At 40.9% G+C, this 17,547-nt stretch overlaps 1 protein-coding gene across 5 annotated transcripts in view; it reads left to right on the top strand.

Annotated features, from left to right (window-relative positions):
- Positions 1-17,547, top strand: part of PARVB (parvin beta) — a 67,445-nt gene that overhangs the window by 45,350 nt on the left and 4,548 nt on the right. For all 5 annotated transcript variants that reach the window (XM_041118215.1, XM_030041054.2, XM_030041056.2 and 2 more), the window contains 6 exons: positions 2,004-2,062; positions 3,758-3,777; positions 5,529-5,590; positions 7,306-7,374; positions 9,622-9,723; positions 13,122-13,194. In XM_041118215.1, the coding sequence (XP_040974149.1) occupies positions 2,004-2,062; positions 3,758-3,777; positions 5,529-5,590; positions 7,306-7,374; positions 9,622-9,723; positions 13,122-13,194 (385 nt within the window). The remainder of the gene's footprint in view (positions 1-2,003; positions 2,063-3,757; positions 3,778-5,528; positions 5,591-7,305; positions 7,375-9,621; positions 9,724-13,121; positions 13,195-17,547) is intronic.

Here is a 17,547-nt window from a genome sequence, read left to right as displayed (position 1 = left end):
CAAAAATGTTCTCAGAAGTAAGTGTAAAATTTGTTCTTAAGTGTCACTGTGTTGGGTATTTTTACATGGCTCAGGAATTGCTGTCTTTTGCACTTAGCTTCCCTCATCCTCAGTTTTAACATTGCAGCATGTTCCACCTTGATGCTGCTGGGAGATCTGAGGTATTTTTACAGTAATTCCCTTGTAGTCTGAGTTGTAGACTGAAAGGTCAGAGGCAAGGCAGGATGAAGAATAAATATGTCTAGTGGCAGCGGTGCAAGGAATCAAAGTTTTATCAAAGAATGACATTTGCTTTTGGATTGCAAGGCCAAGGGACCTGGGCTTGCTGTGCGAGCAGCATGCTCAGCTGCCTCGGAGGGGGCTATGCAGAAATGCTGCCGTTTCCACCTGTTGGGGAGTCAGTGTTGGCATCTATTCCTCTTTCTTATCAGGCGTTTGGAGGCATTATTCACTAGTCACCACTTACTGAGTTTTTGTTCACAGTTTATAGCATCTTCTCCCTGGGGTACGTGGTGCCTGGAAGGTCCCAAAACCTGTGTTAATAAAGCAGAGACGTGGTGGGATGGAATAAAGACAACATTGTTTTGCATGCAAGAAAACATTGCCCTGTCAGATGTTTCCTCATTTTTCCATCCATGCTGTCATCCTGGCTTGTTTCACCAAACCTTCTGGCGCTGTTCCCGCGGCTCCCTGAGGGGAGCGGGATGAGATGGATGCGTGATAGGGAAGTGAGGAGCTGTGAAGACATGGCCAGCTGGCGGCATCCAGCACAGGGCCCAGCTCAGGCAGGAGCTGTAACAGCACGGCGGTGAGGGACCACGGCTCCCACCGTGCTTTCAGCCAGGCTCCCTGGGTGGTGGCTTGAGAAAGCAACGCTGCCTTCATTCATTGAGTAGGGAGTGGAGGGGCAGGAGTACTTCTTACGGGTTTTTAGATTTCAGGTTTTATTTCTTAGATTGCTGCTGGGGAAGGATGTGTTTCTCTTCAAAGCTGTTCTCCCTAATAACTTCTTGTTTGGGGCTCAGCTGGTGAAAAATGATTGAGGTGGCATACGTGTGTGGAGATTGTGCCTGAAGGGGTGGTTTCCCTGCTTACCTGAGCTAGCAGCTTTATTAACCTTGCCGTAAGTCATTCTGACAGACCCGGTTCCTAGATGGCTGCTGAGATTTGAGCTCTTTGTGTCAGCTTTTTAAGCACAGAGAAGGGACGAAAGAAATTCCTCCATTCAGGCATAAGGCTATATCCCATAGTTTTGGAAGTGACCCGTAGAGATGTTAAGAAAGTTTTTGACTCAGGTGAAAGCACTTCCAGCCTCCGAGATGTACGTGCCATGTCTCCAAAACTCTGGAGAGGCTCAGAAACATTTGACCCCACCTGTGTCAGAGGGCTGTGTCTTAACAGAGCTGAGGAAGCTGTTATAAAGCCGTTTTGAAACTGAGTCTCACCACATGCTAACTTTTTGTTGGGTAGGAAAATCCTTATTCATGCAGAAAATTATCCCAAGGAGAGAAAACCTGGTAACAGGGAAATACTATTCATGCACACCGGAGCCCTGGCCTGGGGGCAGCCATCCACGTTCTTTCAGCCCCAGACCTCTCCGGAGAGCCAGGCTGCCAATTGTGTCGAATTGTTGGTTGACACTGTGACATGAACGAGCACCCTTGGGGAATTTAAGATAGGGCTGACAAACTCTCTCTAATTTGTGTTCCAGGCACGATGTTGACTCTGGTTGCAGGTGGAGAATTGTTAGTGAGTCTGTTGGCTGCAGATATATATATATATTTCCGAAACTTCCATTTGGCTGTCAGCCTGATGAATGCCACTGTTCTGGGAGTGAGCCCTCCTGTGCCAGCTGTTTCACCTCTATCTCTACAAAACTTAGCAAGCACGCTTTATCCAGTTTTATCCTCTGGGATTCTGAAAGATGGTGAATGCTGCAGGGCCCCTAATGAGCTTCTCCTTTACTAATGCCATCCCGTTTCTAACTCCATCTTCCTTTCCAGAAACGTGAAGGCCTCCTTCAGACCACTCATGTTACAGAGGAGCTGACGACTACAACAGAGTAAGCACAAAACACTTTAGCTTTGGAGTGTATCTGTGGGGCATGATGTGAGACCGTTTACAAAGACGAAAGAGAGACTTAATCTTCCCCCTGTCCCTGCTAAATTAACAAAATCCCCTAATGTGGTGCTTTTTTAACTATATAGAAATAACTTGGTCTCTGGAAATATGTTACAAAGGAGAGAAGTATTTTCTTGACATTCTTGCATTACAGAAGCTTTTAACTGAATAGTTCTTTGAAAGTGACCTTTGTGGGCCTTTTTTTTTTTTTTTCCCCTGCCTTCTGGAGGTGGCCATATATAACTAATTTCTGCCCAGTGCTGTTGCCTCTCTCAAGCGAACGGCCCATGTTGATATTTTGGCGAAGAATTAGTTTGACAAAAGGCAGCTCTTTGGAATACCTCTCAAAACTGAAGCGATACCCTGTTAAAATTGTAGGGAGAGATGATCTCTCATGATGATGTCTCATCTCAGAGATGAGCTCTGTAGAGCTCAGCAAAAATAAATTAAATAAATAAACCTCTTCCCTCTCCAGTTTTTGCAACGGATTACTTTATGTTTTTACAGTCCTTTTTATAAGGCGAAGGCTAGACATGCACTTTGGCTGCAAATAAAAGCTGAGATTTTTCTTCACGTGGCCTGAAGGCATCTCTTGTAAGAGGGGCTTGCATGAGCCCTCCTTCAGTTTATCAGTGTATTGGCTCCCTGTAGAGTTGGCTCCGCTTTCCATGACTTTGAAGATAAATGAAGTACCATGTGGCTAGCTCAGTGGGGAAGATCTTTCAGATGGAAATGCTCAAAAATGAGATCATAACATCTCTCTGTGGACATTAAAGATCTCATAGTGTTTTTTGTAGGATCAGAGCTCTGCCTCAGGTTTGTGGGCCAAAATTCCTCCCCTCACTCCTATGCTCTTCAACAATGTAGTTTGCTTGTCCTCTCCTTCAGATGTGGTTTGTAAGATGTAATCTGCGGAGTGGGGTTTAGACACTTTTTTTAGCAAGAAACATGTTTACAGATTTGCATGTGTGTTTATACATTTATTTATTAAGTTATTTAATATTACACAATATTAAGAGGTTTACTGTTTAATGTGTTGCACACCCAGTTATAAGGATAGCTACGGAAAATGCAATGATCAGCAGAATCCAGCATTGATTGAATACTTTAAAATTCCTCTGTGCAAATCAGGGCAAGATTCTCAGCTGATAAACATCTGCATATGTCTGGTGATGTCACTGGCTGTGTATATAATTCATATGTGGCAGTTTTATTTACATAATATCCAGCTCTGATGTATGTTTTCTTTCTTCAGAGAGAACAGATTGAAGTGAGATAGATAGCCTTGCTCCTTCTGAGCTCTGTGGACTGTATTTGTGGAAACTGTACACAGAAGTACATTTGTTCAGTCTTCATCATAAAAATAGTTATGCATAAGAAATCGTAATTATGTGTAAAACATAATTACACATTTCCATTCATTTAAAATGTATCTCCCTGACATCACTGGCGGTCTGCTGGGGACATTCCTGCAGCACGATGGGTCTGGTCTTGCACCATGCTCAGCCTCCTGACTTGGTAGGAGTGGTTATCCCTCGGCATCTTGCAGGAAAAGGCCTGTTAAGCCCATGGTCTTGTCTTTTCAAAGTGATTATTCGTGAACTAACCAGATATTTTTGAATGCTCTGACTTGCAGGATGATGATGGGAAGATTTGGTAAGTAACAAAATTGACTGAATTTTTTTTTAATTTATGTCAGCCACAGAAATCTTGTCTGTTTTCCTTCAGCAGATCAAGACAATAGGTTGAGCAATTCTGTGGGGTTGGAATGTATTGCGCGGGCAGGTTTTGTTACTCCACAGAGATGTGGAGCATAATGGGTAGAACCAGATCATCCAGTATACTGCTTGTGCTCTGTAGACTGGTCTCTGTTGATTAGTTTTCATTTGCAAGTAATGAATAGTGAAAATGCTGCACAGGGCAGTATTTCCTAGTACTGTTGTTAGTGGCTTGCAAGTAAAAATCTTTGCAACCCCCAGCAATAAGAGTTACACCTTCATGATGTGACCATTTAATTTATATACAAATGAATACATGAAAATTACTGAAGCAAAGGTGTATGGTACAAGGTCTAAGAAAGCTCTGTTTATCTGTCCGCTTTCAGCAGCCAGTCAGCCCTCTATAATTCCTTTGCATGGAGTGTCTTATCTCCTCCATATTCACTAGATTTTACAGTTTGGACCTTGCCAACCGTAGATTTGGTCTTCGAAACAAAACCCAATTTTTTTGGTGTTGCTGCCGAGAGACTTCTCTTTTTGCATTTAGTTTTGTTAGTGGCATCAAGTCACCACTTCTCACTGAAGAGATGTGGGCTCCTGTAAAGGACTATGCGTGATGAAGAACAAGTAATTTAGTTTCTCTGTTCCCCGGTTGTAATATGTGAACGCTATCATTTCCCCTCTTGCAGAATATCTATATTAATGATTAATAAGGTATTCGGAAAATAAGTAATGTCAGGGCGCTATAGGGACTAAATAACATTTCTTCAGATACGAAAGGGATTTGGATAATAAATATGTTTGTTTATTTAATAATAGAAAACTATTAAAAGGTAAACAAAAAGAATTTGAAATTGGAAAAACTGTTAAAAACTATGTTGAAAATTTTAACAGCTTAAAACCTGCACACTTTTCCAGCATTTTTTTATGCTTTTTTTTTTCCAAATGCAACTGCAATTGGTTAGATTTCCAATTTTTTCCTGTTTTACCTGATGATGACAGTTGTAATCCAAAAAACTCAGTGTTTGGAAAATTTCAGTCAGCCCAAAGCTGCCACAATGTGAAATGTTGCACTACTATAGTCAATTTAGTAGATTTTAGATTGGATTAGATATTGTTATACAATGCTTTGAAAGTCTAAAAATAATTTAAATGTTCATACTGTATGTAAGCTTTGCTTTTCCTACACTGCTGGATCAGGTTCACTCATGTTCAGTTTTAAGCTTTACTGAAGTCAGGGGTACTAACAGTAATTTTAAATTAACCAAATTAATATCTGATTTTGACACCAAGTGGTGGATGCAACCATAGCTATCACTGTAGCTGTAGTGCATCAAAACCAGGTGATGTTTCAGTGGCTCATTGTTTAAGTTAGGATTGGGGCATAGTCAAAATTTGTGTTTCATTTTAATTTTGATTCCACCTACATGTTTTGTGTACCCGTTATGAATGGCAGAAAAGGGAAATCAGTGAATGGTATGTTTATTTTCAGTTACCTCTAAAATTCCATGGGGAGTTTGCTCTGGCATTTAGTTAGACACCAAAATCAGGTGATAACTTTTAGCTTGAGTCTCTGTTATGTGGTTTTCTGAGAAAGACCTTTAAGCTTGGGACACATAACCTGCTTCCCATAGTTGGCTGTTGGAGGTGTATTGATTTTTTTTTTTTTTTTCCCCCCCCTAAAACCAGAGCGTGATGCCTTTGACACACTTTTTGATCATGCACCAGACAAACTCAGCGTAGTCAAAAAGGTAAAAAATAAAATTCAAGTTTTATTTTCTACATTGCTTTTTTTCTTATGGTTTTGGAAAGATATCCAGAAAGATCTGGAAAATAGGATAGGAGATAGATAGGAGAAGAGGATACTGAAATAGTGAGAAGCGTGTTTATCCCCCAGCGGTCACTGTTTCAAAGCCAGGTGATACCTGGATTCATTGGCTTCGGTCAGGCTTGTCTCATTACTCTGGTTTATTGGCCAAGGCTTTTCTAATGGTAGTGCTAGGTAGTGCTGCTAGATTCAATCAAAATGATGCAGGTTAGAAAAAGCTACTCTGCACTACTCTGCAGTGGTACAGATCATTCTGACTGGACAATTGTACACGCTTTTATGTCCCAGGCGCTGTCCTCCAGCGAGGAGGGGCTGCGCTGTAGGCTAATGAGCGGCTGGCTCATTAAAGTGGTGACCCCTTCACTGGGGCAGCCACAGTCATGCGTGTGTCTTCAGCCTTAGTCTCCCCAAGAAGCACTCGCTGTTTGGTTTTCAGCTCATTCTTGTACTAAAGATGATCTTCCATAACTGGAAGATTTTTTCCACAGTACCCTGAAATGTGATTCACCCATAAATAAGTTTGCTAAATATAAAGCTTTTACAGAAGAGTTGCTTTTGTCCCAGGGTTTTCTACTTAACACTAATTCATATGGTCCTCTGGTTTCTCCTCCAAGGCTGAGCATCATCGCAAAGCATGCCTATCCAGACATATTCTTGACATGGCTTTTTGTGCTAGGCAGAATGGAGGGGTAAAGTAGGTGTTGATCTCTGCCAGCTCTTGTTAGTTTTAGAGAACACATAAGGAAGAGACTCCATGTTGTTCCAACATGGCTGTTAAGGTATTTATTAGAACAGTAGTATGCAAAGATCAGTATTGTAATTTGTCCCTTCACTTTGTATGAAACAGCGGATGTATGCATTTAAAATAATGCTTTGAAGTCTCTGGAAGATTTTATCTTTCCAATCTGAAACATCTTCTAGAAGAGTGTTTTTAAAGTTGATAGAGAATTAAGTTAACTCTATCCACACAATGAAAGTGTTAACACCCAACTCTATGTCTCGTTTCAAAATGTTATAAGCAGGCTGGCAGATCTCTGTGCTTCAATACATGAGCACGTAATGTGGCTCATAGTAGCAGGATCTTGGATGTCTGCTTCCTATGGGAGTAGAAATGCCAGACTTGGGTTACATCCTGACTGTAATTTTCTAATTGATATACACACATCACTCCAGGAACAGAGGTGTGTGCAGGACAGCGTACTGTTGGAATCTTCTCTTGGGAGTCTTAGCTCAGTGCTGCTGCTGCCTTGCTCCCAGGCAGTGGATCTTCTCCAAGAACCTGAAGAGATTAGTGTGGACAGTAAATGCACCAACTGTTTGCTTCATCTTCACGAAGAACCTCCAAAAGAACCAATGTCATCACAGCTTTTTCCCACGACACTAAAGTATGCTTTATGTGCCAAGAAAAATAACTAGTAAGCTGTATGTAATAGCACCATCTGGTGACTTCTGGCATACGGTGCAACAAAAATGACTATACGACTGAGTTGTTTTATGTACTTATTTATGCAAAAGCAAATAGCACACATGCATATTTATTAAGCTTTAAAAAAAAGTCTTAAAAGATTATGTTAACCCTTTCACATAGGCACTGACTATAGTGTCTAACATCACTGGTTCTGGTGTTTTCTTTTATAGTCTCTGATCACCTTTGTGAACAAACACTTGAATAAACTGAATTTGGAAGTAACGGAGTTAGAAACCCAGGTAGGAGACTTTGTCTTTTTGTATGTAATCTAACTGTGTAAATTGCAAATCTAGGCCCTCACTCCATAAAACCCTGTTATGGAACTGTTGGGCACGTTAATTTAGGGGACAAAAGCTCTCTGTTTTAAGTAGCAATGACATTTGCTGATGCTTGCTTCCTTTACTCATGTTTACATGTACTTCATATTGCTGTTGATTTGTATTATAAGGTGAAATTCTTGGATATTTAATAGGGTTATGTTAATGACTGTAGAATATGGCTGGATTTCAGGGCAGCTTGTCTCTCGGATCAAAGTGGAGTTCTGCAAAGCAGTTGGTATAGTTATGGGTGGATGGTGGGTTGTGTTTTTTCTAGCTGTGAGGGTTCATGATGAACTGATACAAGCTCTTAATAGCTGGCTGCCTGGGGCTCTTGGGAGGAGTGTGGACTGCAGTGTGCAGTTCGTCATAGAGATATCAGTACTAGCTTTGATCACATCAAAGTGGGACTGGAAACAATTTTGCTGTTGCAGCAAAGGCCTTCATATCCTCCTCTTTACTCTGCTGTCTTGTGAGCACATGCACTGTGCTTGCTTCTCAGCAGCGTGGATTAATGACTCAGAGCTCCTGTACTGCAGTGGCTTGACTCCAGGTTAGTTTGTCTCAAGTTAGCGGAGGTGAGTGTCAACCACCACCGTCTGCTCTGAGGACTTCTCCGTCTCTAGTGCAGAACTGGTACCGAATGTGCTTGGAAACCTTAAGTGTGAATTTCAGTGTCAGTGGGGTAGTTCTCACTTTACAGATAAAATTCAGCAATTTTCAGGCATGGGCTTGGCTTAGCAGAAGCAGATATTCTTTCCAGAGTTCACTGAACTGTGGAGAGATGGTTATCTTATTGTCCTGGCAAAAAAATAAGCATGGCATCTAGAGAATTATACCAGCAGTACAGGTAATTGGTTTGAGCCAGGCTTAGTTTAATGCCAGTCATTCTCTGCTATTTTATAGCTTTGCTGAAATAAATGGGTGACTGGATCTGATTTGTCACAATAAATTGTTGCTTAATGCCTTGGAAGTACCCAACAATTTATTTTTGAAAAGGTTAGAGGATATCACGTACACCATATCAGGATCACAAGTGAGAAGTCTGTTAGAAATACATAACATTACCCCCCCTTAGCCAGTAAGTAGTCATCCTATTGGTAGGAATATTGAATAGTATTGCTGAAAGTATTTAGTATATTATTTAGTGTTTACTGAAACTGTAAACAATCTATTTTTACTTGGGAAAAAAATTCTTTTGTGAAGTTAAACTTCCTACCTGTGACAGGGGAGACTTAATTTCAAGTTCTGATTAAGGGCAGAGATTTGAATGTCCAACACACACGACTTAAGAGGGATTGTGGCTGAAATGACCAGGTACTGTAGTAGTAGGACTGGGAGTATATAATGTGCAAACATGTTTCCCAGGAAGTCTTTTTTTTTTTTTTTTATTAAACTAAAAGAGCTTTGTTAAATACAGTAGTGAAGTTGGCAAGATTCCTCAAGCAAGTAAAATGAATGTGAGGAAGAGCAAGAACAGATTACATACTCTAACCTCACCTCAAAGTATTCAGTAGCCTAGTAAATAGGTAACTGGCTGGAGATAAAGAAGATGTTGTTTTCAGTCCCTGCCTTTTCAGACCAAATACTCTGCACAACTAAGGAGTACAAATTGTAGATAACTCCCAGGTGAATTACTTTTAATTTTTTCTGCTTAAAGCTATTTACTGTATGTAAGTAATTTAAATAGTCTTTGGCACATGATCTTGCATAGGTTAATGCTATAGCAATAGCTGATGGGCTTGCTTGTTTTGCTCAGGAAATGAGAGTAGGGGAAATAATGCTACCAGATGTAGGGAGAAAGCCTGGTATCCTGTTTTTTTCTTTTCTTTAGAGAACTGACAAGAAAGCAGCTATGTCAACAGGCTCTTAAGAAAAGACTGATTTACCTTGCTCAGCTGCACTGGTGATTGCAAGGGTATAGGTGAATCCAGGGAGCAGATGAAACAAACCCCTAAATGCTTGTTACACTTGCTGTCAGTTCCTTGCTATGCCTGAAAGGAGCAGTCTGTGACTCCTGAACCATCTTACACTTCTGTGCTAGCAAACAACAGTGGTAGAAATCAAAGTACATAATTTGGGCCAAGCATTCTTTGTTCTGCTTGTTTATGAATGCTTATCTGAAAACAGATGCTTTCACCTAGAAATGTCATCAGTATTTCTATTTAGTTTGCAGATGGTGTTTACTTGGTTTTGCTCATGGGTCTCCTTGAAGACTATTTTGTTCCACTTCACAACTTCTACTTAACACCTGAAAGTTTTGATCAAAAGGTAGGTAGAAACTCCAGGTTATATTCTTTTTGCTTTGTTACCACATGTTATTTTCCAGTCATTGTGTCCTTTCTCTTTGTGCCCAGTAAATCAGAACGCGATATATTCTTCTTTTCAGGAGCTGCAGCAAAGATGCACTGGCTGTGACACTTGATAGTTAATACCACTAAAAGTTGCCTGTGAAATGAATGAGTAAATTCCCCATAGTTACGAAAGAAAGGTATTGTGTTACTAGCATGAAACGACGCATAAAGCTCATGAATATCTGGAATGAATAAATCAGTAATAAGTGCTTTGTACTGTATAGTACTTTGCATAATCAAAGTGATTTTTTAAATTGCAGTACTGCCTGAAGTGTTTTTGTGCACAGGGATGTCTTATTGTCCTAGACAGCAGAGCTGATGCCTGACCTTGCCTAGTATGTACTATGTAAATAGGCAAGAAAGACAAAACATGAGAGATGGGAAGCTCTGCTTTAGCGGCATCCTGTATACTGGGATTGACGTGGAGGTAGAGCTTTTTCCCAAGGTCACGGAATGTCATCCCTAAAACCTGCCCCCTCATCTCATTAATATCAGTTGCCTAATACCTATTAGTTCTTTTTCTGTAGTTTATTTAATGTTCCTACAAACCAAGTGAATAAATATCATTACTGGATATGTAAATGAGATACTGTAGTAGAAGAGGTGGTACCTGAGCCATGATCTTTGGTTGATCTGGGGTTAGAAACTGTATGTTGAGTGCTCACAGGTAACATGTTTTGGAGCTGATCTAAAGCCAAGATGGATGCCCTGATCCTGCCAGGGAGGGAGCATGCAAACAGTGGCCTGTCTGAAGTCAATTTGTGAGCACAGACTTCTGGTTCTGTGTCCAGTTCCTGGCAGGATCATTGCCAACATTGCTGACTTAAACTTTTGAGAGAATGTGCTAGCTTGTCTTTTTTGGATATTCCTTTCTGTCTGGAAAGGAGTGAATGACTTACTGTCTAACAGTGTCTCAGACAAAATGAGCTTTAAGGAAGAAGAGTGGATTCTTTGCAGTCTTAGATTGACTTACTCATAATCAGAGTATTAGGGATGGAAGGAGACGAAATAAGTATCTTGGTCTTAGTCCCACACTTGCTCCATTGTCATCTGTCCTTCCTAGTGTTAACGATGAGAAGAGCGCTTAACGTATTTCATTGTCATAACCAAAAGTATGCGTCTTTCTGCAGTTGTTCCTGAACATGCACGCACCTCTGTGTATATTCAGTGCCTGGTATCAGAATACTCTGAGCCTGGTTGTACTGCAGTAACGCGTCGGCCCCCTGCTTTTTATTCTGCCAGGTTCTGCAGTGGAGAGGATGCAAGTATTGCGTTGGCTGAGCTGGAGCAGGAGATGGCTAGGTCAGGAGTGGAAACATTGGCAAAAGTTAAAGGATCGAATGCTCTGTAACGTGAGGGCTGTTTAAAATGGTGGGGTTTTCGTAGTGACTTCAGTGCAGATTGTTGCTGTCAAGCACCCCTCAGCAAAGGTACATGCTCTCTGAGGGATGGGACTTCACCATTGGTAGAATAAGCCAGCTTTGCCTGCGGGGATCATACCAGCATCGCAAGAGGAAATTGAGCTGCACCAAATGAGCGCCGTTACAGACCCAGGCTAACATGCTGAGTCTGCTGGTTCTGTAGGTTATATAGGGTTTGTTGACTTTCTCAGGAGGTGACTAGTTGCTATGTGGGAGCTTAAAGGGGCTCCCTGAAGGCAGGAAATCAGGGTCTGTTAAGAGGGGCTTTCTTTAGGTGTTAAGTTTGTGGATAGGACGGGTATTAGTTCATTTTAAATGTTGTATACTGCACAGGACCTTGATAGAGCAGTGGGAAAATGGTTCTCTGTTACATCTTATACAAACTCTCCTTTACAGATTTCTATTGCTTTTTTATCCTAGTATCTTGAATTTTTGCCCATGTTGAAATGCAGGATGCGGAGTTGTAGCCAGCACCTGTTCAGTTATGATTTTGTTGTTAACGGTTTAAATTCATAAAGATTATCCAGTATTCCTGAAGTAATATTGTGGGTTTGTGTGGACGCTCTGCCTTGAGGAAAGGGGACTTGTAAATTAAAGAAGGAGAGGTAGACTCTGTGTTTTTGGGAAAGGAAAAAATATTTTCATCTTGAAAGTGACTGGTTTTGTCACAATGAAGGAGGAGGAACTGTAGCAGGTAAAAAGAGATTAATAAAGTCCTGAGCAATAAGCGCCAGTGAAAGGGGCCTTTCTTCCTTATTGTAGGGGAGCTTTATATGCGTAACTCCCTGATTTTCAAGATGAGTAGCTTTAATTAAATCTCTCCCCCTTGCTATGTATCTCCAGAACTGTCATTTGCAGTAACAAAAATGCACAGAATTCATAATCCAAATTACCTTGCTTAAATTTCAGTAAGCGTGGATGAGAAAGCTGCTATGCAGATCCTTTTAAACCATAATGTTTGCTCCTCAAAGGAGAGATTAAAAGAAGACACCCGCTTTCCTGCATTTTTCCTTTTTGTCCATTTTCTTTCCTCTGACTTTATGTTCGTGTATGATCTTTGGTGGCTTTTTCAGGAAGCTCTTTCTGTACAGTTGTGCCTAGATTGTTTTGCAAGCTCACTGCACAGTCTGTCTGGGAACTGCCATCACGAAGCATTTTTTGAAGCATTTGCTTCATTAGAGAAACTTAATTTGACTTCTATCTCTGTTTTTAAGTAGAGGAAGCCAAAGCACCAAGAGACTAAGGGATTAGCACAAGGTCATGCAACAAGCAGCCTGGCTCCTTGATGGTGTGATGTTGATGTTGCTTGACATGCAGCTGATAATGATGTAGAAAAGACTAATGTTTGAAAATAATTCCATTTAGTGTCCTTATTTCTTCTCACTTACACACCCATATGTATTTTCTCATCTCTGTTCAGTTATGTCACTTCTGTTACATTCCTTGTTGCCTGGGTGGCGAGTGATCTCTTGCCTTGTAGTTGGAAATGTTGATCTTGGGTACAGGCAGGAAGAACTTGACAGAATATATCTCTGTTGTAGTTGTTACTGGGAGCTTTCTGGCCTCTGCCATAGAGACTGAGATCGGGGCTTAATGGGCTTTCCTGGTTCATGTGGTACTCAGTCACATTTTTACACTTGAAATTTGGATATCTTAAATTACCTCCTTTGTATCAAAAAGTGAATATTTGCCCTATAATGATACAAGCTTTCATTTCTTAATCTCTCATATGTACTTTCTGCCATGCTTAAACATGTAAATGTTTAATATTGATTTAAATAGAATTACCATTTCTCTATGTCAAGCATAGAGAGAATAAGGTGTTTTTAAAATGTAATTAAAGGTTTTTAATACCTATGTAACTTTGAGGTTCTAAACACTTTACCTCTTTCAGGTCCATAATGTTTCCTTTGCTTTTGAGCTGATGCAAGATGGAGGACTGAAGAAACCAAAAGCTCGCCCTGAAGGTACGGATATGCCATGTGGCTTTAAACTGAATATAAGGACATAATAGCAGGTACATTTCAAGTGCAACTCCTTTCGAAGACAGTAGCAGTAGTACCACAAAGTGGAGTTGTAAATGTGCCCCTTGACAGTTTTCCAAAGTATTCATTGTCTGTATCTGGGGTATATCCTTACCTGTGTTTCTTGTCTGGAATAGATTTACTGAGGTGTACAAGTCTAGCTTTAGTGAATGATCCAAAAGCTGTTCAGTGCTATATTATAAATTCAGTTGGTATTCTCAATAACGATCCAAGCAGGAAGCTTTTCATGGTCTAATTCTTATAATTCTTACAGCTAGAGTCTTGTGAACGGATTTCAGTGGTAGATAACTGAAAGGCTTTTGTTGGTTTTTTTAGGAGAACCGATAGCAAACTCTCTTCCTGATTTATGTGGACTTGGGAGTCAGAACTGAAAAGTGTAAAAACTGTGTTTTTCCTTTAAAGTCTCTGAACCTTGAAATTAATTAATGATGAGGTCTCCATTGTTGCTTGCACTAGGGATAAAAAGAGGAATTAAAATTTTATGACTGCTAAATGAGCAATTTTTATTCCTGGTGTTACAAACCACATATGTGTTAGAGGCTTCCACAGAACAAAGAAAAATGAGGAGCCCCCAAGAAATGTTCAGTCTGACTTAAAATGAGACAAAGTGGTGATAGTAAATAGATTAACAAATAGTGGAGCTGCTTATAGTGGGGAAAAAAGACAAAAGACAATATTAAATGCATATATATCCTGTCAGTGCTGTTCTTTTAAATTTGGGTGTGAAAAGTGCTCCTGAAGAATTCAGTGAAACGACACTAAGTTGGGAAAGTAAAGGAGTGTTCCGAGCACTGGAGCTGAGTCAGGGGGTATATGGGGAGGACAAGGAAGCTGGAGAAATACAAATGCACAATTAGGAATGGCAGGTTTTTGAGTGGAAGTGTTAAAGAGATTGCAGAAGGAGACCGGATAGGCTAGGTAAGCCTGTTTCAAGAGAGATAAAATGTTAAGAACCTAGGAGAAGACTTCTCTAGTTGAAAGCTTGTCCTTTTTTTTGTTTTGTTTTCATCGGTTGATCTAACAGAGGAGATTACCTTCCCATAAGGCTATCCTTACACTATCATGTGTGATAGAATACAGTAACAGGCAACAACAGATCTTTTGTTTGCTCTGGACAAGGTGTGTAGTTTCAGTAAGCAGCAGAATATGCTTAAGTGTTTTACTGATTGAGAATTTAATTATTAATAGAAGTTAGAGAGCCAAATTAGCTCATAGAACATTCCTTCTTGCTGCTGCAGGGTGTACGGTCTCTTGCGTGTATTCCTTCCTCTTCTGTGTATGTACTTATTCCCGGCAGCAGTAGTTCATAGCTGTTGGAGTGCATGTGCTCGTGTGGTGTCTGTGTGGCTGGAATTGCCTGTAAAACTGACTGTTCCTCTTGAAAAGCTGCCCCTGTGGAGAGGACAGTAATATGTTGGGCTTTGCTTGTCACCATAGTTTCATTGAATCCTCTGTAGGATCTTGACAGTCAGTACAGTCAGGTAATATGTGTTTCTTGGAACAAGAATTCATTTTGTCATAGAGACTGGTGCTCTGCAAAAAGTTTTGTGTATAGTATACTCGTGTTAATGCCATACTGGTCTATTGTTTGTTCCTAAATAGGCTGGAAAACCTGTTAGGTGAATCCATGTCCTTTAGCGTGAATTGGGTAGTAAATGCCTCTTGAATTAGTTGCAGCATTTTCATGTAAAACATTGTCTAGAGCAGAACATCACAGTTTTTATTTCTGTAGGCCATGCTTCCTGCAGTGCTTGCAAGAAAGAGGTCTTGTTTAATATTTTAGTGTGTCTTTGTATGGGTGATAAACATAAATAGGAGCATACAGGACAGCTCCTCTTCTCTGTTCTTCCAGCCCAATTCAGTAGATTGAGCTAGCAGCAGAACTTGATGCTGAGTTATTGCAGCAAAAGTATGTTGTAGTGGATTAGTTTATTGGGCTCTAATGGGGTTGTTACGGAGTGTGAAAGTTTTAAATTGATGGAATGTTTTAAACTATTTTGATAATTTATGGCTACTTGCAGTTAAAATTACCAACAACAACTAATAAAATGTTATGACTGTGCATGCTTCATCTCTAAAATAAGAAATGGGAGGCTGAGAATATGCTTGTTCCTGAGAATACCTGCTAGAGACTGATCAGTAAAGAACACTGTAATCGTCCACACAGGGAGGGTGCATCTCACACTACCATACTCTTTAATGCAGCAAAGGCATAACAAGGTCTGAAAGTTAGGAAAATGTCAAACTAGAATTACAGTATAACTTGCAACAGTGAAGGTAATTAGCCATCAGTCTGAATTGTCAAGGGTTGGAGGTGGAATTTCCACCACTGGAAGATCTAAAAAGAAAAAAAAAACCAAAAAAATCCCCTGCAATGTTAAGCTTATATTTTAATTCAGCCACAGGTTGCTTTGTAAGCTCAATACAAGATTTCCAAGGTAAAGTTCTCTAAGGACTGTGTTGTACATGAGGTGAGACTATGTCACCACAATAGTTTCTTCTGACCCTAAATTTACATGTGATTACACTGCCAGATAAAAGGGCTGGGTCCATTCCTTCTTTTAGTGATGGGGCCTCCCATACCTCTCATTCCTCAGGGTAATCACCAGGGGTGATCAGCAGCAGGTACCTAGCTCAAATTGCTGTTGGAGATTTGTAGGAGCCAGCCTTAAATGCCTCCATGAGGGAGGATGGACGGTACCTGCCCAGCACAGTGCTGCGGATCTGGGCCCCCTTCCAGCTTCTGCGTGTGCTCTTTCTTAGCTCTTGCTCTGGCACTTCGCTGCCTCTTACTCCCAGCTTCTCTCTCCCTGGGACGTGCCCTGGTTTCCTAGCTGTGCTTCTGGCTTCCAGCGATGTCTCTGCTCTGCCCTCCAGATTCCTGTTTCTCTCCACTGGCACCTTGACCTTGGTTTACAGCACAGGCAGCTCCTGCCTCTGAAGTGATGTCAGCCAGAGACGGAGCTGAACCCTGCGAGACTGGATTACACCGCTTCGTGCCACCTCAGCCGAGATGGAGGTTGTGGTGGCTCAGGGACAGGACCCATCCTGCTTTCAGTGCGAAGCTGAAAAGGGGTGGCATGGGGAAAAGAAAACCATTCGGGAGGAATGGGAAAACAGACACTACAAATCGCTGACCACTACAGAGCTGACTGTTTGGGCCAGTTTTTTTGGCATTTTCATAGTGCCAGCACTGTTTTGTTTAATTGTTCAGCAAAAAAAAGTGACTGCCAGGATCAGTGGGTCGAATCTGCTGGTAGTTGTCTCTTCCCTAGATATTTGCCTTGATTTTCCAGCTTTAGAAATGCATGGCTGTTGCAAAGTGTTGTTTCCCATGGCTAAATTAACATTTTAAATCTGTCTCTGAGGGAACTGGGTCTTGGTACAGGGGAACCGATGCTGACTCTGGCTGTTACCTTACTGAGAACGCTATGGTAGTAAGCCACTTTCTATGATACCTGGAAGAATTAGAAATGTGTTTCATATTTCTGTTATCCAGGTAAGACGTCTCTTTTTTCAGGGTGTATTACTTCACAGCAGTTAGGATCTTTTCCTTTGGGGCAGGAGAATATTATTTTGCAAATGCAAAATACAAAATCATAAATGAAATATGTAAAATAATACAGGAAAAAGGGTAGAAAGAAAAGTGTGAGAGGTTACTGAAAATACCAGATGAAGTGTGGGGGTTAGAGTGTTATCCAGTATGGGGTGGGAGGGAAGGGTGGAGAGGTCCTGGCAATGATTCTTAGAAAACAGGCAGTAGGTGTTTCCCCTGGACCTCACAGTAATTGTACTTAGTCTGTTAACTGTTTGCTGTCTTCCTAGTTCTTTGAATGATTTTTTTATTATCTGCTCTTCCTTACTTCTGCTTCCATATATGTTGTTTACTGTCTAATTTTTTGCTTCCTCCTCCTCCTTTCTTACATATTGAATCCAACATTTCTTTCTACCTCTTCAGCCTTCCCTGTGCTATGCCTCCCCCCATAGTCCCTGGATTACATGTCTGCGTGTCCTGGTTTCAGCTGGGATAGAGTTAATTTTCTTTCTAGTAGCTGGTATAGTGTTATGTCTTGGGTTCAGTGTGAGAAGAATGTTGATAACACACTGATGTTTTCAGTTGTTGCTACGTGGTGTTTAGACTAAATCAAGGCTTTTTCAGCTTCTCATGCCCAGCCAGCAAGAAGGCTGGAGGGGTGCAAGAAGTTGGGAGGGGACACAGCCAGGGCACCTGACCCAAACTGGCCAAAGGGGTATTCCATACCATGGGACATCATG

Source organism: Aquila chrysaetos, chromosome 17, assembly GCF_900496995.4.
Source record: "Aquila chrysaetos chrysaetos chromosome 17, bAquChr1.4, whole genome shotgun sequence".
NCBI classification, from domain to species: Eukaryota; Metazoa; Chordata; class Aves; order Accipitriformes; family Accipitridae; genus Aquila; species Aquila chrysaetos.
This window is presented reverse-complemented; position numbering and strand designations above follow the sequence as displayed.